At 47.5% G+C, this 22,765-nt stretch overlaps 1 protein-coding gene across 6 annotated transcripts in view; it reads left to right on the top strand.

The window, feature by feature from the left end:
• Foxn3 (forkhead box N3) overlaps positions 1-22,765 on the top strand; it is a 374,947-nt gene that overhangs the window by 257,632 nt on the left and 94,550 nt on the right. For all 6 annotated transcript variants that reach the window (XM_021201835.2, XM_029540799.1, XM_029540798.1 and 3 more), the window contains one exon: positions 16,667-16,731. In XM_021201835.2, coding sequence (XP_021057494.1) covers positions 16,667-16,731 — 65 coding nt within the window. The remainder of the gene's footprint in view (positions 1-16,666; positions 16,732-22,765) is intronic.

Here is a 22,765-nt window from a genome sequence, read left to right as displayed (position 1 = left end):
AGACCTTCAAATGTGTGATCCTATGTGGTCATTCCTGTTCAAACCAGCTCACCCTGGGTACCTCCTATCAGTTCATGTCTTAAGTGTGGGGCTCCGGTTCATAAGCAGGGGCCACCACTAGGGCACCTTCAAGCTGGTGGTCTTGAGGGAGTACACATGATGACACACCATCAAGGGACAAGTCCCACTGCAGGCAGGCAGGACACTTGTCCTTTCCCTCTGTTGCTCAGCCAGACCCAGCACAAGTTTTGGTTGTTTGGGTTGTTTGTTTGGTTTTGTTTAAGGACAAAAACCATCATAGTCCTCATTTCGTAAGCAAATGTGATAGGAGGCATCTTGTGCAAGGGCAGAATTAAAAAGAAAACCATACCGTTTATTTGGTTGGTGCTTCTCTAAGAAACTATACTGACTCCTAGACTTGTCCTTGGATGGTGGTCAGCATGTTTTCTCCCAATTACATGCTTCAAGAGGACACTGAGGGGGGCACTTTGAACACCAGACACTATACATTAGGGTGTGTATGTGTCTGTGTGTTTGTCTGTCTCTGTGTGTGTCTTGTGTCTCTCTGTGTGTGTGTGTCCGTGTCCGTGTCTTTGTGTGTGTGTGTGTGTGTGTGTGTGTCTGTCTGTCTGTCTGTCTGTCTGTCTGTCGGTGTATGGTCTCAGGTGGCCTTCCCTGGCAGTCGGGGAGTGGCAGTGCTAAGGCCATGCCTCGCAGAAGGGTAGTTTCTGGGGTGCCCACCCTAATCCTCTGTGTGCTTTAGCTTCAGTTTGGGACCCACTTTTCAGAAGACAGCCAGAATATTCCAGTTGGTCAGTGCATACATACCAGGCATCAGCTGAATAGCCAAAATGATGAATGGATTTTTGTTGTTATTTCTTGGATTTATATAAACAGCTTTTAGATGCTTTTAGTAAGACTGTAAAGAACCCAGTACCCCATATTTACAAGTCTTTCTATGTAATCAATTTCTTTACCACTTGCCCTAGCCCTCCCCCAAGCAGTCAGAAATCTGGACTCGCAGGATGTGTCCCCAGGATCTTCATGGCAGCCGCTCTTACAGTCAAGTTTCTCAAACTGGGCTCAAACTCAACAGTCTGACATGGCAGACCTGGCGCTGCAGCTCTGTCATTTGCATGGTCTTGCATGTTTTGTCTTGTCTTTTGTGTTTTACTGTGAGCTACACAACTACTTGAGCATCATGCAAACCCGTGAAGCTATGTCATAGCTGCCTGTCTTTTAAAGTCGAAGCGGCTCAGACTAAAAGAGGATCCTCTTTCAGGGCCTGCTCAAGTTTCCCTGCCACAGCATCAGAGCTATTTTTAGAGGAGTGATCACCAGGAAGAGCCAGAACAGCTGCATTCAACAGCAGCCGCAGAGACAGAGGGTCCTTTGTGGGACTGCAGAGGTTGAGCCTGTTGATGTGGGAGAAAAAGGGGCATGTAAATCTGTCCTTCAGTTAGGTAGGCGGCCCCTGTTCAGAGCCCTCGAACCTTTGCAGCAGTGGGAGTGTTAATTTAGTGCTTGGTTGCCTTGGCTCTGAGTCCAGCCAGATGCAGAGATAGGAGCCGATGGCAGGACTGCCCTTCAGAGTGCCCAGTCTGAGAAGACAGTGGCTTATTCTCACTCAGAAACAGCTACCAGACTTTCAGGGTTTGATTCTCTTAGTTCTCTTTTGCTTCTGCGGACGATAAAAGTCAACATGTATCAGGAACTGGAGATGCATGTGTGTGTGCGTGCGTGCATGCCTGTCTTGGGTCCCTTACTATTCCTTCTTGACACTTTTAATTATTTTTACCATTTTGAATAAAGAGCACTTAGCAAAAAAAGAGCGTTTTGGTAACAGGTCTGTATAGTTCATAGAGCTAGTTAGCATTCTTTCTTTTTATTGTTTGTTTTTGCTTTTGGGACGGTCTCATTCACTGTGCAGCTCTGGTGTCCCGGAGCTCATTATGTAGACCAGGCACTAAGTAGTCCAGACTCAGAGAGATTGCCTGCCTCTGCCTCTTGAGTGCTGAAATTAAAAGCATGTGCTGCCACACCCTGCTCCCTCCCCCCTCTCTCCTCCCTTCTCTCCCCCCCTCTCCTCCCTCCCTCTCGCTCTTTCTTTCTGAGGCATTTGCTATACACCTGCTGTTGCCAGCCACTTAAGAGTGTGTGTGATGCATATAAAGACAGACTCTATCTACTTTATACACGGAGCGTGGAGAAAAGGAGCCAGCCTGGAGGGGCAGCATTGTGTAGAATGAACAGAGCTTGCATGAAGGATGGGGAAGGCAGCTGCTCTAAGTAGAAGGTAGCTGCCTAGAGCAGAGGCTAAGGTGAGGGCATTTACTTGTACTTGGGAGGCCACAAGCAGCCTGGTACCCCGAGAGTGAAAGAGCATGGAGTGAGGGTTGCCAGAGGAGGAAGCCAGAGCAGGCGTGGTGCCCAGCAACCTGGAAGTGGCACCAATCAGGGGGGCGGTGCCTTTCATCGCCTGCTAGACTGGACTATATAAAAGGCAGAAACATTGCTAAGTGCATGGATCCACACGTGTTCCTGTGTAAAGTTCAACAGGTCCATGTAGTTAAAGGATGTCCTACGCATAAAGTACCTTCCCTAGAAAAGCTAAGACCAATGGAGCACTCCTCAAACTGAGGCCATATGACTCCTGTGACGAAGGCAGAGGTGGAGAGAAACATCCAGAGAAGGAGGGCAGGAGAGAGGGAGAGGGAGCCACACCCTTCAGGAACTCTCAGGTTAGAGTTCTGTTGAGAATGGTGCATCCTGCAGCTGGTTAGCAGACTAGAAGTAGAAGCTACACACCCTGTGTCAGGAAGCAGTCTGAATGGAGGCCACAGGAGCCTACGGTTCTCCTGAGTAGGCTGAAGGCTTTAATTATGTGGACTTTCTCTGATGCCATAGGAATGAGAAGCAGAAGGAACAGGGAATAGTTCTATGGGAAGAATAACTTTAATGTTCCCTGCACAGTAGAATAGCTGTGATTGACAACAATTAATTGTGTGCTTCAAAATAGTAGGGAAGATTTTGACTGTTCCCAACACAAAGAAATGATAGTGTGTGAGGTGATGGATATGCCAATTACCTGGATATCATCTTTGTCTGTTGTATATACACATATAAAAATCACATGCACCACAGTTATTATGTATCAGTTGAAAGAAATAAAATCAAAACTGAAGAACAGAACATCCAGTGCAGCCACACCCTCCATTCACACCTAGAAAAAAAATGTCTGGAAAAGTGTTCATTGTAGAGCTTTGCAGAGCTTCAACCCCTGACCTGTTAAACCCCTGAACATGTCAAGAGGTCTCTGAACCCTCTGCCCCAGGGAGGTGGGGGGGGGGTAGGAGGTATTACTTATTGAACTTAGGTCTCACTCAGGTATAGCCAGGTGCTCTTCCACTGGGCTTTGTATCTAGTCCCCTTTGACAGGGTTTCACTAATTTGCCTAGGCCTGCCTTGAAGAAACTTTGTAACACAGACAGACTTTGAGGTTACGATTCTCCTGCTTCTACCTCTGCAGGAGCTAGAATTACAAGCCCATGCCCCCAAGGCCCAACTGACTTTACTTTTTTGAGTCTATGTTAGTTTTGAATTTACTACTGCCATGGAAGTGTAGCATTGTTTTCTAGCTTTTACTGACAAGAGGGGGGGATGGTGTTTCTCTGAGTTCCCTAGGAGAGCTAAATGCTGTTAGGAGTGAGGTACACAGGCTGCAGCCCCTGTGATGTTGGAAGAGGACCAGTGACTTTTCGGGTACAGGGTTCCTCTGTTGCTGTTTATTTTTCTGAGCTAAAAATACAGTGTGTGGGAGAGAGAGAGAGAGAGAGAGAGAGAGAGAGAGAGAGAGAGAGAGAGAGACAAACAGACAGACAGACAGACAGAGACAGAGAGACTCCTGAGGCATCTGAGGAACAATCACAACCAACCAAATGACTCTAAGAACGGGCTGTCAGGAGACACCTGGAGAGGAAGACAAGGGACTGTTCCACTCTAGTGCAGGGCAGCAGCTATGAATGTGCTGGGGGAGCCATCCAGACAAAGGCCACTGCCAGTCGCAAGTGTTACTCTGGTGGACATCAGTGACAACTTTTCAGGAATTTAAATAGATTTGTTCTGCTTTCAAGCCAACTTGTAAGTAAGTCCAGTAAACCACAGACATCAGCTTCTACCTGTTCCTGTTCCTCAGGAATCCACTTTGGGGAGCCTGGGCTCCCTTCCCTGATAACACACTTAGGCAGGTCTCCTGCTGTGTCACCAGCTTCCCAAATCACCATTTAATTTTCCTGTCATCTTTGGTGGGTATAACTATCAAAGAAACTGTCTCCAGGAGACTAAGGAGAATCTCTGTTTTCTAGACAAATAGGCATTTTCCTCATCTGACCAGCATCATGAGGAATAAGACCATGTCAGAGACATGAATGAATTAAAATACTTAGAGCTCTGATCTTTTCAAAACTCCAAAATAGGTAGTAGTGGCTTCTGAATGACAGAAATATGTCTTTCTTTGAAAGTGGAATTATTTCAGGGGAGATCTGAGAGGGTGGCAGTAATAGTCCCATCCAACATATGGTGGTAACTGCCTCAAACTAGTTCTGGATTCTATGTTCTAGGCCTGGCTCAAGGGCTTAGAAAATCTGCCACGATCAAGTTGGGGATGTAACTCAGTGATGTCGTAAAGCCTTGGCTTTATCTGGGAAAACCATGTGGTTCCAGTGTTCACCATTGTCAAGCCCTCGGGGAGACCATGGTATAGCAAGGAGACAGCCTGGACTTCCTCTGTCCTTCAGCCCCAGCCTTAGCCTTATGTATGTGAGTCCTCTCTGGGGTCATAACGGCCTGAGTGGATGGTATGGGAACTGTCCCTTCAGCTCACTCCATCCCAGAGACTTGTAGCATTTGACAAATGCCCCCATCCCCACCCCCCCTTAGGTACTTGGGTTCTATGTGGTTGCTATGATTTGGCCATTGTGTTTATAGTCACCTCTGTTAATGGCCTGATCCCAAGGGGTTGCTGTTGGGCAGGGGTGGTGATGATGGACGCTTGTTTTATGAAGTGAAGGTTGGTTCCACAAAGTGTTTGAGATATGGTAAACAGCTGCCATTGCCTTTCCCACCCTGAGACAGACCCCTATGGCTAAGGGTTGCCATGTGTCATCTGGACTTTGAGCCTCACACATGAAGGGCTCTCTGGCCCTTCCTCATCAAGCAGCTGCCTCAGTTGTCTCTTGGCAGTAATTACTTTAAAGCTGATGCTTTATTAGCACAATGAAGAGAGTGTATTGAGGGGCTTCTACTTGGGGTTGTAATAATAAACCAGAATTCACTGAGTGTGCACAGGGGCCCAAGCCTATGCCTAGTAAGTAAGCCTAGTAAGGGAGTTAGCACATTGGCAGCGTCTGTAATTTCTCTGGTGGGAGCGGGGCTTGCAGCAACTGGCTGGGCAGTTGGTATTTAAACTCTTATGTCAACTGCAGTACTGTTGGGGCTTAGAGAAGAGTCACGTGAGTCACAAGAGAATTAACTTAAGGCAGAGGGGTTCTTAGTGGCTTCTGCCACACTAAAGGGACACCAGAAGTTTCTTAAATAGTCTGGTCATGGAGGGGTCCAGAAGTGACTAACTCTCCAAGCATGGTGTGCCACGGTCATCCTCGATCCATCCCAGAGTCCTCTATCTGTGTGTGGGGCATGTTTATCCCTGTCTCTTGGTGGACAGGACAGTTTCTTTATTGTTCTGCCTGAATTCAGGGTAAGGGAGTGTTTCTTTAGTGAGTAAGTGAGTGAGGGGAATGAGTAGGGGGTGTGTATTTCATTTCAGTGGCCTAGGGATAGAGGAGTGAGGACCCATGCCTGCCTAGTGAATGGCTGCTCACCTACTGATTTCCCACTTGTTATAGTACAAACAACTTGAAAGATCTGCTTATCAAGAGAAGAGGCTTATTTTGGTCCCCGCTTACATAGGTTCCAGAACATGATTGATGGGCCCGTGGCTTTCAGACCTCCTAGCAAGTGGCAGAGACCATTGTCTTTGGGCCAGGAAGCAGAAAGGGGGGAATTGAGAAGACCAGGGTTCCATAATTTCTTTGGAGGCACATCTTCACACAAGTTCCTGCCTTTCAAGGTATCACTGCCCTTCTAAATTGACTCTGGGAACCAAGCCTCCAAGACATGGGTTTTGGGGGGCACTCAAGATCTAAATTCCATCCATCCATCCATCCATCCATCCATCCATCCATCCATCCATCCATCCGTCTGTTGTTTCCCACCTATTACCCATCTATTTATATCCTGTATTGTCTATCATCTATCTCTAGCATCATTATCTATAATCTGTCATTTGTCTATCTGTTGTGTATTGAAGCATGGCCAAGTGCACATGAAGTTTGCTATCATGACCATTTGCAAGTGTAACTCAGTGTAGCCACTCACCAATGTGCTGTCAATAACCATATTCTGCCTCTAGAATTATTTTTTCTCTTGTAGGACTGAAATAATAGCCATCAACAGCTATTCCCCAGGGCCTTTCCACTGATCTCCTGTCAACCAATTCTACTTTCTGTCTATGCCTTGCATGACTCCAGGCACCTCAGATACATAGAATCATGTAGAATTTGTCCTTTGTGGCTGGCTCATTGCACTTAGCATAACGTCCTCGGGGTTTATCTATGTTACTGAATCCTCCTCCTCAAGAGAATATTCCCATGTATGCTCTGTGTTTAGCTTATCCACTCATAAGGCTGTGGATAAGGCTGCTGTGGACATGATGAACAGATATCTAGAGTCCTTGCTTCTATTGACGGGTGGGGGCTTATATATTCAGTAGTAGAACAACTGATTTATAAGGTTTTCTCTCTCTCTCTCTCTCTCTCTCTCTCTCTCTCTCTCTCTCTCTCTCTCTCTCTGTGTGTGTGTGTGTGTGTGTGTGTACATGTGGGTACAGGTGCAAGTGCACGTGTGTGCATATAGGCCAGAGGAGATTGTTGGGTATGTTGTTCTGTGGCTTACTATCACGTTCCTTTGAGATAGGACCTCTCATTGTACCTTGGGCTCACTGTCCAGTTTCTCTCCCAGGCTTGTGGTCAGCTCGCCCCAGTGGTCTTCCTGTGTCTGCCTTTCCCAACCCCAAGGTTACAGGCTCATCTCTTCAGGCATGGCTCATGGTAGGCAGGGAGCCAAACTCGGGTTCTCATGCTTGTTGGGTAGGCACTTCACCCATTGAGCTGTCTTCCTAGCCTTTGATTTGTGAGGAACCTTTATGTTCTTTCCATTGTGCTGCACCCTGTTAAGAGTAAGACCCTTGAGCTCTCTGGTGGCATTGATCATAAGCCTCCCTAATTGCCTGGGTGAACCTTGCCTTTTCTCTGTGTTAGTCCTTCATGTGTTGACATGGTTAGACCTGGCCACGTATGCACAGTGGACTCAGTCTCAATGCTCCTGTCTCCTTTTAGAAAAGGTGGAGTTGGTCTCTGAGGTCTATGACAGGTGTCTGCTGTGGGAACCCCAGGCTGGGACCAGACTGGCCCTAGACTTGGAGTTAGGAACAGCTGCTCTGCTCTCCTCTGCCACCGGTTCAGTTGTGATTAGTAGGTTCATTTGCATCTAAAAGGAGTAGTTTTCTTATCAGCACCATTGAGTTGGGAACCAGTGTACTCCCATTTATGTAGAGTGGCCCATTTAAATGGGGCCCATTAAGCAGTAAAAGTAAATGTGGGTGTTTTACAAATGCAAATACATCATGCAAATAATGTACTTTCTGCTGAATGGTGCCATGGTTTTCATATGTAAAATTAGAAACGTGTAGCACTAAGATAATGATAAACACCTTTGCAACTGTTCAGGAAGATGTACAGTGAGCTGGTGCACATGAAACCGAACCTTGGGTTTCCAGCAGCATTTCCTCAGTACACCCAAATAGGCCTTCCACATTATCAAAAATATACATGTACTTATCTAGTTATTTATATATTCCTAGGTAATCAAGAAATCACAGAAAAGAGGAGTTCAAAATCACCTAGCTCATTACTTACCATCAGCGATGAGATTTATAATCTTCTTTCCAGTTTTCAATATGATGGTAGGGGAAGAAGATGTGGTATGGGCATGCTCCTTTGTAAAAAGATTTAATTATAGCTCTATTAGAGATTTGTGTTAATCCTTAGAGCTTGAGTAATTGTGTCGGGGAATGCAAGCAGCATCCTGCCATTGTCTTCTAGGAGAATTATGACAACTGTCCTTTGTGTGCAGTGACCTCAGCCTGGCTCTAAGTGGGGAGTCACTGTTGGACAATGTGTGCACGCCTGAGGGATGAATGAAAGGATTAAGGCACCAGAGTAGAGAGGCAGTGTGGACTCTGCTTTATTCCCGGAGGGACTAGATAGACTCTAAGTGCCAGAAGAATTCAGAGAGCTCATCGGGTTGAAGTTGTGGGAAAATGCCTTCCTGGGGTCTGAAATTTAGGTTGATCCTTAAAAGGCAGCTCTGCTGAGAACATAGGACAAGGGCAGGCAAAAAAGAGAATGGGCTCTGATGGGTCCTAAAGGCATATGGTCTGTGTGTTAAAGGCTTGCCCCAGGCAGCATCTTAAGGACAGTTGAGAAAGGATGGCAGGACTTCTGAGCTGACAGCAGGACTTAGCACAGACTGTACCTGCCCTGCCCTGCCCTGGGAGCTTCTGTTTACACTGAAGTCTTCAAGTGCAAGATTACACAGCAATTCACTATGTAGAGGACATACACAAATGTTGACATGGAGCAAGAGCTCCAGTGACACCCATGTCCCCACCGATCCCCCTGCCAGCCCCAGGGTTGGTGTGCATGTGCACACTTGGCTTTGCAGGGATAAGGAGAAGTTATGCAGGGAAAGTGACTTTGAGGGAGGGAGAGTCTGGGTGGGAGACCTTCGGGCTGTTAGGGAGAACTTCCCAACTACACAAAATCTGTGAGACTACAGAGGCAGAGGAGGTTCAGGTGACATTAGGGAGAGTGAACAGGAACAAGACCACCGGGTAGCTTCAACGCTAGAGACTCCAGGAGGCTGACGGGATGTTTTGCAAGTAGTTACCCAAAGCAGATTTGTTGTATTCTCTATTGCCAGGAGGGAAGCAGAGTTCAAGTTTAATCTTTCATCCCCACAGCCAACATCTGAAAGTTACAAGGCAAGTTCTCAGTGTGTGGCCACTAAATAAAGATTCAAGAGAAGAAAAACACAAGTGTGCTGTGTCTGGGTGCCGAACGTCCCACGTGAGAAGCAAAGACAGATACTCCGTGGAAGCCATTGTTGGTGTCCTGACGCTCTAGTACCTCAGAATATGACCTTGTTTGAAAATAAAGTCCTTGAATATGTAATTAGCTGCCACGAGGTCCTGTTACAGGGGGGAGGACCACTGATCCAATAGGATTGGCCTCACCCAAGAGGGGTTTCAGACAGATGTAGAGAGTGGGGGTGGGGGCATGAAAGCAGAGGTCGGGTGACAGTTCTAGAAGCCAAGAAGCACCCAGGGTTTCTAGTGAGCTACCAAAAGCTAGCAGAAAAGACTGGAAAGTAAGGGCCTGAGAGTGTTCTGAGGCTAAAGGTGGGAAGGATTTTTAAAGAGATAATGCTGCAGCAATGGAGACTTTATATAACCAGAGGCAAAGTCCTGTTACTTGAGAGGGTGGGATGTGAGGAATGGGGAAGAGGGCTGGCTGGTGGGCAGTTTGCATTTTCTTCCTCTTTTTGTACTGGTCTTATAGAATCTCCTAAGCTTGGCAGTTCTTAAACAACAGAAATTTAATTCTGGAGCCTGAGAAAAGCCCAAGGTCAGGTTCCTCATCTGGGTGTCTTGGAGCATAGATTTTTCAGGGTGCCCCAAATAGCAAGCTTCAATGTGGTAGCCGTCTCTTGACATTTTTATAGTTACAGAACACTTGGAAACCATAAAGCAACTACATTGATGGGAATATTAGGTGCACATACTCCAGCAGACCCTGCTACAGTCTCAGATGTTACCTCTGGGTTTCGGGAAGTGGGTGTTCTGTTAGTGCTTTCTGAAAGGATTTATCAAATAGCAGGGGATTGGCTGCAAAGGGGCTAAAGAACCAAGGTCATTTGGCCACAGACCTATCTCTCCGCCATCCATTTGCATGGTTGGACTTCAGTAGGATTCATCACCATTCCATCGTCCCTCCCAAAACTAATTGAGAGTGGTGAGCAGGCTATCCCCCATTGAAATAAATAAAACGCAACAGCGTGTCTGTCCCAGGCCACTGTCACTTGTCAGTTGCTTACAGGCATCTCAGGCTGTAGCATATGGGGACATGGGTGACCATGTAGGCTGGAGGCTCGCTATGGGGGTCTCCAGCAACCACACTTGCTTAGGTTACAAAGCCACTCCATTTCTCTCTGTGATCTGTGTTTTGCCTCCAGAGGCTCTTGCCATTCTAGTGCTTATGCTTTCTGGGGTCCCAGATGGTGGTTGTCTGTCTGGTCACTTTAGTGATTGCCTCCTGACAGTTGTCAATCTCCAAACACTGGCTAGCCCTGGGAGGTTCCCACCTGTCTGGTTTTAAGTTGAGGGGGGGGGGGGAGACGGTTTAGCTGTTGATGTTTTTTAAACAATTGGTTGTGTCTGGACTAAGGAACAATTGCATTTAGAAACTTTTCAAACATCCTTCAGGAAAAAAGGAAGCCCTTATCTGTCAGGGGATGCAGAGAAGAGCCAAATTCTGAGAGCTCAGGTTGCTTGAGGAAGGGTCAGCACCAAGCCACAACTGCCTCAAATGTTGCAGTGTGGCCTTGGGTTTCTTGGAATTGGAACTGCAGACGCTGCTCTGACTCGCTCATTTCTTATGTGCTGCACATGATCAGTTGCCCCACAGGTTACAAGCAGACAGTTGAGGCTTGGGCAAGTTAAAAAGATCTAAAATGGGCTGGTGAGATGGCTCAGTGGGTAAGAGCACCCGACTGCTCTTCCGAAGGTCCAGAGTTCAAATCCCAGCAACCACATGGTGGCTCACAACCATCCGTAACAAGATCTGACGCCCTCTTCTGGAGTGTCTGAAGACAGCTACAGTGTACTTACATATAATAAATAAATAAATCTTTAAAAAAAAAAAAAAAAAAAAGATCTAAAATGTTAGAGGCTGCATTTTACCCCGTGTGCTGTCCACAGCACTTCAGCTAGGACCAGCTGCTTTAGGTACTCCCATTTTATGGACCTTTCCTCCCCAGGTTCTGTTTCCATAACTTTACTTTCTTAAAGTCTTTTTTATTGTTTGGTAATTCATACACACATGTAATGTGTTTTCATTAAAGTTCCTCCCCTATTTCCTCCCCTTCCGCTCCTCTTGAATTCCCCCACCACTCTTCTCTCCCATCTTGGTTGGAGTGTGTGTGTTGGGTGTGTGTGTGTGTGTGTGTGTGTGTGTGTGTGTGTGTGTGTGTAACCCACTGAGCCTCCAGTAGCCCTTCAGTTAGCCATTCTGGCTGGCTTGATCTCATATACACCACCACAGCAAATATGTCCAGTAGATAGTTGCTGCAGCTGTCTGCTCCCTCTGGCTCTTACTGTCCTACTCTTCTGCAATGACCCTAGGGGCTCCTTTTTTATTATGAGAGTTTTTTAAGGTGCGGAAGGAGTCCTGAGACTTGGGGAGATTTGCTTACATACCAAGTGATGATTCCCTGACAGGAGGGGTGATTTGTCCCCCCAACTTCTGTGTCTGTCCAGGCACTCCTAATGGCTATGTTGCAATGTCAGAGACTTACCATCCATCTCTCAGGGGCTGTGTTAGGGTCTTAGGTAGGCTCTGCTTCTCTATTATCGTCCTGACGACCTATCCACAGTTAGTTTAAAGGGATGAATTCTAGCATGGTTTGTTTTGTTCGTTGGTTTCTATCTTTTCTCCTCAGGTGGTAGAGGCAGGTTTGTTCTAACATAGTACTTGCACTGGTAGCCCCCTGTACTGCAACGGGAAAATTCAGTGTGGGGTGTGTGTGTGTGTGTGTGTGTGTGTGTGTGTGTGTATACACTCTGGCCATTTTATTCCTGGCAAAACCTTCGATGGTGGATGTATAAATCCTGAAGATTCCTTCACACAGCCTTTCCAGTGCTGGGGTGTAACAGGAGTCACTGCCAAGTTACTTGAAGAGTAGTTAAGCTCAGACCCGCCCCCCCCCCCCCCCCGAGGACTGATGCAAGCTGAGCCAGCCTTTCGGGGTGCTCTGGGCCATTTCGGTGGCCAGCAGGGGAAGGTCAGAGAGCGTGTGAACTGCCCCGTCTTCCTGCCCAACATGCAGGGCTTCAGGTCAAGCAAGCGTCCATGCCAGAGCCCCTCTGTATCCCTCCACACCACTTGGTACTCTTGCTCCCTTACTCTCAATTTCATAACTTATGACAAAATCATGTAACATAAAGTGTACTACTGTGCTCGGTTTTAAGTATGCCTAACTGTAGTGTGAAGACCACTGGACTCATTGTATAGTCAGTCTCCATAACTGTTGCCCTTGCAAAACCAAAATTGTGACCATTAAATACTCATTGTCCACACCCTTGTCCCAGTCTTCCTGCTTCCATCTCTGAGGGACCGCTCTGGAGACTTCTGGAAGCACACCCTGACAGTCTGGTCCTCTTTCTCTGGCTTTAATCATTTAGCATTGCTTCACATCCCCTCCACACTGAAGCACCTCGTCCCCTGTGGTCTCTTGTTCATGTTTGGCACCTGGGACCTTACTTAGAAAAACACACTTCTCTCAGTATTGGGCTCATAAAAAGTCCAGACTGGCAAATACAGGATTGGGTATGCAGAACTGTCTGAACTTTGGGCTTATAATATGCCCCTGTTTCACCATGATTGAAGCTCACGTGGATAGGACCAACATCTGATTCCAAGGACTACCTTGGGGCCCTAGCACCTGTTGACGCTCAGCATCCTCTCGGGAGTGGAGGAAAAAGCATGAGGCCCAGGAGTGACTGGATACTGTGGGCCTCTGGGGGACACTTGGTATGCTGTTCAGGAGAAACTGCGCTCTCTTGCGTTTTGTTGGTTCAGCACCAGTCTCAGTGTTCGGCAGAGCAATGTTTTGAAATGCCAATTCAGAGACAGACTTTCTGGCAGGCAAGACCCTCTTAACCTGTTGGCCTGCATCCTTTGTCGCTGAGTTGGTCCCTCTGATAGTGCTGAAGGTCACTGTTAGCGCATTATTGAAATGAGACATTTGCAGTGCGGGCCTTGTACTGTTTCTGCTAATAGGAGCCCACTGTTTTTCACATGTGGTTAGTCAGATTGCTTTTTCTAGCCAGGGACTTGGCCTAGGAGAGATGCCTAGCAAAAGACCTGCCGTGGGGAAGGATGGCTACGAGTTGTGTGTGGGAAGGCAAGCACTCTGGAATCCCGGGGTTGCTCTTGTGTTGACGCTACCTCAGAGTCCCAGAACCTCCCAGGACTGCTCACCTCTGGAATGGGAAGGTGACCTCTGTCTCTCTCCTGCCCGCCGCACAGAACCAGAGGAAACGGTTGGGCTCAGTAGTTGACCACTCTGCTGTCCTGGTCAGCAGTGTGGGGACCATAGTGAGATGATGTGAACCCGTTCAGTTATGGGTCCTTCCTGGCCGCCTTGCATAGAAGTGACATTCACCAGCCACACTTGTGTTTACAGAACAAGGTTCTTACCACGTGTCTGCCACTCCATCCCGCCTCCCTTGATTTGGAAAAGGGGGCAGGAGGTACTGCCCCTCCCAAACATCACACCACTATTTTCTCTGAATGGCTGCAGTTACTATGTGTTTTTAAGTAATTTCATTTGGATGTATTTTTAACCAGCGTTGAGTTCTGAAGGCCAATCAGCCAGGGATGTCTCCAGCTGTAGGAGTAACAGTCAGGTTTGTGCTTTGCCAGCCCGCAGCTGGAGCCAGCGCCGTTAGCCTTCCCACCGGCATTTCGTCTCTCTAGACGGCATCAGAGGAAAGTCTGCAGTAAGGTCTCAGAGGTCACAGATAGGAGTCTTATTAGGTTTTTTTTTTCTTTTTTTTTTTTTCTTCTTCCCAGGCTTTTGTAGCACCAAACACAGTTCTCAATAGGCGCTTGATAAATCCTTAAATCCCTAACAGTCAGATGATATCATTTTGAGGGAAAAAAATCTAAAAGGAGCCCGTGGAATATGGCACCTGGGAGCTCAAAAGCTTTGCAGTTAGCGTTGGGGGAATGCCTGGCTCACTTAGCTGCTAGAAACACGTGCACACCATCTGCATGCACTCACACATCTACACTCGCTATGCATACACCTCTACTCTTTGAGGATAGCAAGAGGCCGTTGCAGGGCCAAACCTCCCTCTACCACCTGAGGACAGACCAGAGGGACAGCAGAGCCCAGTGACCACAGAATACTGATGAGTGTCTTAGGTGTTAAAAGGGGTGCTATAGAAACCCTCCGGTAGATTTCTATCATACAGGGAATTTTCCTTATCTAAAACCACTGGGTTTATCTGACCTCAGCTCCCCACATTTGCTCCATCCTGGGTGTCTGCTCGGTTTTCAGCCAAATCAAGGTCAGGATAAAAAGGAGATTTGGGTGGCAGTAAGCTGGATATTCAGGCTTCTGCAGTAATACTCAATTATTGAATTCTCCAGGAGCAGTGAACTCCTCTATATAATGAAGTCCTCAGTTTTTAAATATCTTTATGAATCAGCCAGTTCAGTATTGGCAGCAGTCAGCTTGCTGTTTCCTGCTTTATTATAAAGATAAGACAGTAGGGCTCTGAGAACTTGGTAGGGTGGTTAAAGGCCAGCCTAAACATTTAAACGCACCTTGTTCTTCCTGACTGAGCCTTTTAAAGCGCCACCAAATGCCATCGGAAAGGACCCACATGGGAGAGGAGTCAGCCATCACTGTCCTGCAGCCCTGAGACCCCAACCCCAGCATGGTCTGGTACTGCCCTGTGCACCCCCTGTCACCCATAAGCCTCACTAACCAGGGCTCAGACTCAGGACTGCAGGGGGCACGTGATTTCCAATCACTTTTATTTGTAGTGGATCCAAAGCAAAATAAAACAAAATCTATGTGCATTCAAGACCCTAGGACACACACTGCTCAGATCTGCAGGTTCTGCTCAGACCTCCACAGCAGAGCAGGTGCTGTACTAAAGAAAGCGATACCAGCTTCTAGATTCCCAGTACATATAAGGGTTATAGTTAACATGGTGTATGTACAGTCTGTTGTGCTTGCAGTAGTACTACATAGAGGTGTAGAAACCTCAATTTAAAGCCCCTTTGTTGCTAAAGAATGCTAAGGATCATGGGAACTGAGGGCAGGGGTGCTGGTACAGTTGCTCCTCACAGGGTGATCAAACCTCTAATTCATTAAAGGGAAAAAAAAAAGATACCCTGGCACAAAGCAAGGCACGTGAAAGTGGAGTGCAGGAAACACAAGATGCCCATGTTAGCAAGCACAGTTGACATTATCATGATATTTAATAGCATTTTTATGCAGTAGCATTTTTTTCTTTTCTAACTCCTCCTCAATCATGTACTGTGTCCCTATAGCTGTGACAGTATTTGTACTTCTGGTAATGAAATTCCAGCAGGCAGAATGCACCGGCATCCCCGGGCCTTGCTAGCAGCATCCCTGTCCTTCACAACCAGACTGCGGCTGACTACTGAAGAGTTCTTGTGTTCATTCAGGGGTGCGTGCTTGTGTGCGTGTGCGTGTGTGCGTGTGTGTGTGTGTGTGTGTCTATATCTGTCTGCCTGCCTGCCTGCCTTGCCTGCCTGATGGACTTACAGATAGATCTCTTTGACCGATTTCAATTTTTTAAGTGTTGAATCTGATTGATGCTACATCAACCAACATCATTTGCCGTATACTATTTTGGTGAGAGTAATTTAAATTGCCTCTTGGGCTGGATGTGCTAATGTGAGGCGACGGCTTTCCAACATTAATCTTAAGCGAGTCCTTGATTGAGGATAACCCCCTTTCCACTCGAAGGGTTTTTTACTAAGATCGGGCAGCTATAAAGTTTTCCACCAACTGTCTTAAGACAGTGAAATGCTCATCTAGAAATGCAGAGGGTGCCTCAGTGATAGATCGACCTTGCTCATGTTCTTGCCGCTGCTGTTACTACAGCTGGGTGGCAGTCCATCCACCCAGTGTTTTATGGGGTACAGAGTGCAACATTTTAAGCCAAGAAATTGAAAACAAGATGCAAAACAATAGACACGGGAGGGCGGGAGCAGAGCAAGGTTACATCTGTGTGAAGAGGATTTGTAAGAAAGATGGCAAGGAAGGCCAGCTTAGGTATAGAGTGGACGAGTTCTGATGTATGACCGAGAAGTGCCTGCGGCCCTGGTCAGTCACAAGACTCAGACAAGACTTGTCTGCCACATGCTTCTGTGAGCTCCGAAAGCAGGTGAGCAGGCCTTCTGTGTTCATTGCTACCACCTAATCAAGTCAGCACACCACGTGCATTTGCCAATTGCCTGTAGATGAGCTCAGTGGCCGGGTGTGACCCTAGCCAAGACTGATGGTTTGCCGGGGAACAGAAAGCCTGTTTTTCACCTGATTGTTTTTGAAGCACACCTGGGGAAGTGTTTCTAGGCCACCACAAGTGAAGGCTGGATGAGGGGCCGCTGGGGAGTGAGTGGGTCCCCGCTCTCAAAGCCTCATGCACATCTGTGTTCTCTTCTAGCACATCAGGTCCACCCATCTGGCCGGGCAGTACCTTCTTCAAGAGAAACGGAGCCCTTCTGCAAGGTAGGTGTCTGGGAGTGCCTCCTCCTGTTCCCTCCCCTCCTTCCCTCCTCCTCTGTGCGTGGTCGGCCAGGAGTGCTCCTTTCTGGTTAGGAGTTTCTGCTTTCTGGAGAGGCGTGGTTGTTGAGCCCTGGGTCTGATCGTCCACTTCTTCTTCTTCCTGCTCTAGTGTCTTGGCTGCTGTGAGTTGAGAGTTTGAAACCAGGCCTCTGTCCCAAGACTGTTGCTCAGGTGGAGTCGGGCTGGTGTGACAGTTGGACCGTGACAGTAGTGTACACTGGCTGATGAAAGCAAACTCTTAGTGTGTCTGACACCTGAGGTGGTTGAAGCTGGTTTGAATATTTTGACACTTTAGTCATCACGGAGATGCCTCTGTTCCCTGCTGTCTCCTAACATTCCCGTGCACCTGAAAGGTTGGCTGCAGTTTGTACTGGTGCTCCAGGAACTCCTCATGTGTCCCTAGTGTCATTGCTGGGGACTCTCTTGACCGTGTTCCAGTCCACCCTCAGCTGCCCATGCTAGTTCCTCTGAAGGAATTCAAACTCTTTTATCCCTGGTTACATTGCACTGCAGAGCCAACGGTGAAGATTGCACGGTTAGAACAGCAGCAGTGTGTGCCCAAGTCTTTTAGAAGTTATCTCTGGGTTCCCGCTGTTGTGGATGCCTGCTCTATGGTTGAGCTGGTCCTCAGATTTCAGGGGTTGGGGATGAGAAGGACGCTCAGGGTTATCCAAGAGCTTCAGGACTGGGCCGTCGTGGGCGAGGGATTTGATGCCTTTTTTGGTCAGCTGTTTGTCATGCCTTGTAAAAGAATACACTGAAGCGAGCCATGTGTATGAAGGAGTCAAAAACTCCTGTGCTTAAGAAGAGACATCTGTCACCGGGTTTCTGGAGTAGTTCCAGCAATGGTGGCAGGTGTGGTTCTTGTTTCGTGGACCACACGGTTTCATGCTTTTTAATAGTCCATGAAATGTGGAGCAGGAATGTTTCTGTATTTGTCGTGTGCAGATGAAGTTGGGTAAATCCTACCTTGATAGCCACCATGGGTACCCTATGTGTCCTAAGAAAGGAAAAGGAATTAGCAGTGAGGGGGCCGGGCTTGGGTTGTCTCAAGCAGAGTTCAGTCACCGGCTTCTCTGCTAGGCTACACTGATGGAGTGGGTATCCTTCACCATTGCATTGTGTTTGGAAGTGGGATTTTGTTTGCTTAGAGCTTTTTCTTACAGGATTCAGTCTGTTCCATTCTATGTTAGGTAAGACATTCTCTGGGGACGAGGTTTTTGGGTTTGTACCTGTGACACAACACCATGGAAAGAGTCGCTAATGCCTAAAGCTGGGTGAGCGGGCGGTAGCTTCTGTGTCACGAGTAGATGTGTCGTGTTCTTAATTCATGATTTTAAATTATCATGATTCCTCCAATACACTGGGAAGTAACTAGTACAGATTCAAGTGTACATGGGATCTATATTCAGTTGAGTATAATGTGTGTCTGTCTGTCATCTATAATGTACCTTTAAACACCATAAAAATCCAAGTTTAGGGGTATGGGCAGGGATGTGCTAGCATTGATTTCTGTGATGTTTTCATCATTTTGCCCTACCTGTCTAGAGTCTCTGAGGCCCTTCTACCCTACCTGTTTGGAGTTTCTGAGACCCCCTCTATTCTACCTGTTTAGAGTCTCTGAGACCCCCCCCCCCCAAAGATCATTCTCAGGCTTTAAGGGTTTCCCAAATGGAATTCCATTTCCTTTGGGGCTTACAGGGCTGTCCAGTAGTTGTGAATGCCCACAGTCAGCTTTCTGCCTAAAGATACGGGGATGCAAAGAAGGGGGCTGCCCCTCCACACCTGTCAGAAGCTCACGTTAGAATCGTATCTGACTCAAGCCCGTTTCTCAGCACTATCCCTCCCTACCTTGTCTTCCCTCTGACAAGTGGAAGGCATCCAGGCTCAGTGATGCTGTGCTGCCCGGATGGCGGGGAGAGTATAGGATGCAGGAGTGGGGGGTAGGCAGCTGGGCTCTGTTGGAAGGAGGAGGAGTTTGAAGAAGAGGGGCATCACTTCCTAGGGGAACTGACACTTGAGTAAGGACTTGAAACAGAAGGAGGTGTGTGTGTGTGTGTGTGTGTGTGTGTGTGTGTGTGTGTGTGTGTGAGGTATGTGTGTATGTGTGTGTTAGTATGTATGTATGTGTAGAGTGTGTGGATGTGTAATTCATAGATGTGGCATTGCCAGAGAGGAAAACCACAACAGCACATGTCCTATCAGAGGGTAAAACAATGGGGACATGGTGCTGGACACGTGGAACATGACTGGGACATAGCAAGTGTTCCTTGATTGAATCCAAGTAAACCACTGAAAGTAGAAAATAGTATATGCATAGGTCTTCATCTACTATACCATTGCTTAACAGCACAAGTCACTATTAAGTGTCAGTGTTTTGTCCTTGTTAATGTGGGGCTGATGGCATTTGCCCCCTGTCATTACTGCCCAGTGTCATAAGGCCCTATACCTTAGGAAGGATCAGTATTGAAAAGACAGTTTCTTTTTTTTCTTACTCTTTGGAGATAGCCTTATGTAGCTCAGGCTGCCCCAGACTTGCTGTGTAATAGAGGGTGTAGCTCAGGCTACCCCAGACTTGCTATGTAATAGAGGATAGCCTTCGACTCCTGGTCCTTCTAGGACTGCAGGTGTGCATCACCATGCTCCACTTTTCAAGGACAGTTCCCCCTGAAGGCATATGGCTTTCACACCATCATGAAGTTGAAAAATAACAAAACCAAAACCAAAACCAAACCCAAGTAAGGGCGTCCTGTAATGTGTTCTAATCCTGTGGAAGTGAGACCCTGAACGTGTGCTGAGACCAGGGACTTGACAGGACAGGGAGCCACCTCGTGTCCTCTAATACTTGCTGGGCTTGTGAACTGAATGGCACGTTGGTATTTTCTAGCCTAAATGAAACCAATAGGAAGGAGAAGCTAGAAGTGCTCAAGGCCTTGCTCAGACCTCAAAGGTGGCACCGTCTTCAGGTTCAAAATCACAGGCAGGCTGGGCTGTTGAATCACCTCGGTTGGAGAATACTGGGGGAAGATTTGCTTTGTATTACGTCAGGCAGAGCTACTTCATGTAATTGGTCATTTTGTCAATTCCCAGTGTTTATTCTGAGTGTCATGTAGACTGTGAAAGCGATTTCAGTATTCTAGCAGTTCCAACGGACTAGAGAGCCCTTCAGTTTTTGTACAATAGAAACCAAGCAGAGCCTCCCAAGGGGACAAGCCTGTTGTCTGACAAGGGACCCGGGCATCTAAACACAAGTGGAGTTTATTCAGAGGCTATTTATTTATGCAGGAGTGGCCAGCTGACAGGTGTCCCCAGCAGACCCCGTGGCTTTGAGTTTCGGTGTTCGTCTGTGTGTTTCAGTGTGTGTGTGTGTGTGTGTGTGTGTGTGTGCACACATACGTATATAATATGCTTAATGATGTCTTATTTTCTTAAAGAATGATGTTCTTTAAGGATTTCCCTTCCCACCTACAAGCATTACAAATTTAGATTTAGGTTATTTCATTAGGTTAGGTCACTGTGGCTTGAATTACTTTCATGAGTCTGTATCTTATAATTAAAGATATTTCTCGCCCTGGTCTGCCCCTTCATCTGGCCTCTGGTGGTTTCACCCTAAGAGGACATAAGACACTCCTCACCCCATCACCCGTAGCCTCCTGCCTTCTACAACTTGGGGCAAGCTGGGCCTGGCCTTCCCTGCTCCTCTTTCTGTCCTTTGTAGGCCTGATGGCCCCTGAACTTGCCAGCGTTTGTCCCATGAGAAGCACCTCCCGCACCCATCCACACTAAGCTACACCTCCATTTCTGTGTCAGACTGGAGCTGTCCAAGGGACGCCCTGGGGCCAGTCTCTCAGCTGCTCAGGCCAGCTTGTGGTCAGACAGGGGAGGGCCTGAAGCCAGCTGCTAACAGCACTGACAAGAACTCTTTCTCAGACTTCCCCCATCAACAACTGGACACCCTGCCTCCTCCGGTTCCCCCTCACCTTCCTTCTTTACTCTGGCTAGCACTGGGCCACTGTTGTTATTATTATTACCAGCTATTATCAAAATAAGTCATTACCAAATCTGTGTTCCTAGCATGCAGTGAATGAATCAAAGCATTCTGTCACACCCAACAGGTTTTTCTTTCTTAGCTGCTGACAGCCCACAGGATAAACTAATGAAATGGAAAGAAATCCTTAGAGACATTTTCAGTGCACAGAGCAGGATTAAGCCGCCACAAGCCAACAGCGGCCAGGAGGAGCAGGGGAGACCTGTTCTTTGCTGGCAGATTCATGTTGTCTTTGTGTGTGCACCATTGGGAAACCATGCATGACGATGACTGTTCTGGGGAGCAGGATTTTCCATGCTCTGGGTTGGCTTCCTGCTGGGGCTGCTCCCACCTGCCCACCACAGCCTCTGCCTCCATAGCCCGGCCATGGGGTTCACTGATAGATAGATGAGGGAATTCCCACTTGGTTTTATTTCATGCCACAGAAGGCTCAAGGGTGAATGCTCAGAAAACTCAGGTTTTGAGTCAGATCCCCACGCCCTGGTCCTCAGTAAACTCCATGACGTTAGTCAAGGTGCGTGGGAAACACCATGTAGTCGTCAGTGTAAACTGAGGATCATCCCTCTGGGACAGTTTCCTCCCTGAATTACAGCTCTGATCCTTCCTAGCAACTTTCCTAAAAATCAGAATGAATAAGGAGAAAGTGTGACCTTTACCTGTCTTTGGTAGGTCCAAGAAGATGGGTAGAATGTGTTTGCCAGCTGCCGGAACAACCAGGTATCAAACATTCTCCAAGTTCTCTCAGTCGTCATGTATTACAGATTCAGACAACCTAGAAAGAATTCTTGGCTTCCTAAGCAAGTGGCTTAACCCTTGTAATAATCTGACTTCCATTACTGTAGCAAAATAGCTGAAGTAGAATAAATGATAAAGAAACGGAGGTTGTTCACAATCTGAAAGGGTAAGGCACAGAGAGCCAGCCCGTGTAATTCTTCCTCTGACAAGGGCTTCATGACCCTGGCATTACAGTGATAGGAACACACGGAGAAGAGGTCACATGGTGAGATGGGAAGCCAGAAAAAGCGTATTTATTTATTTATGTTTTAAATTTTAGGTGTATGGTTGTTGTGCCTGCATGTATATCTGTGTACCACATGGGTGCAGAGCTCCAGGTCAGGAGAGGGCATGCTCTGGAACTGGAGTTACAGATGGTTGTGAGCAGCCATCTGGGTGCCAGGAACCAAACCCAGGTGACCTGAAGAGCAACCAGTGCCTAAGTGCCACGCCACCACTTCCATCCCTGAGGGCTTGCTGTGTTCAGTTTTTGGCAACTCTTTCCGGTGAACTTACTCCTCAGGACCAGCACTCGCCTGTTTACCTCCTCCATCTCCAAAGGGCTCTTCCACATACTCAGGAGGAACACCACAAATCTCTCAGGAACATTCTTCTCAGTTCCCATTCTGAGCATCAGCCCCGCCGGCATCTCTTTGCTGATCCTAGCAGGATTCAGGGAGCACTCTTTGGCACTGGGCTCTTGAATCCAAGGGCCAGCATCTCAGGTTTTGTTGGGTTTTCCGAGACCCTCCCCCGCCCGCCTGTCCCTTTCACAAGTGGCAGCTCGCCCTGGGCTTTCTGGCATCTTTCATCCCTTCTGCAAGCTGACTCTTTTGTCCACCGTGCAGAGGAGGGCGTTCACCTCTTGCATAAGTCTGCTTGCTGCCCCCGGGCGCACCTACTTGCAGAGAGGGGGCTGCCCCTCTCCACATTTGCCCTCAGACCTCACTGCCTTCTGTTCTCCTTGGCCAGGGTAGACTCAAGTCTTCCTCCGCATTGTTTGTCTTTTTGTCCTGCAGTGAGGAAAGCTTTTTATGAAGCTGCAGTAATTGTCAGCTTGCCATTCTGTTTACAGAGGTGAAGTTAAGGGGTGCTCCTGGGCTCCTCTAATCTCTCTTTGTGTGCTTTGGAACATGCTTTTATGCTCATTAAAAA

The sequence above is a fragment of the Mus pahari genome, chromosome 7 (genome assembly GCF_900095145.1).
Source record: "Mus pahari chromosome 7, PAHARI_EIJ_v1.1, whole genome shotgun sequence".
In the NCBI taxonomy this organism is placed as follows: domain Eukaryota; kingdom Metazoa; phylum Chordata; class Mammalia; order Rodentia; family Muridae; genus Mus; species Mus pahari.
The sequence above is the reverse complement of the archived record's forward strand: the minus strand, read 5'-3'. Positions and strand labels throughout refer to the sequence as shown.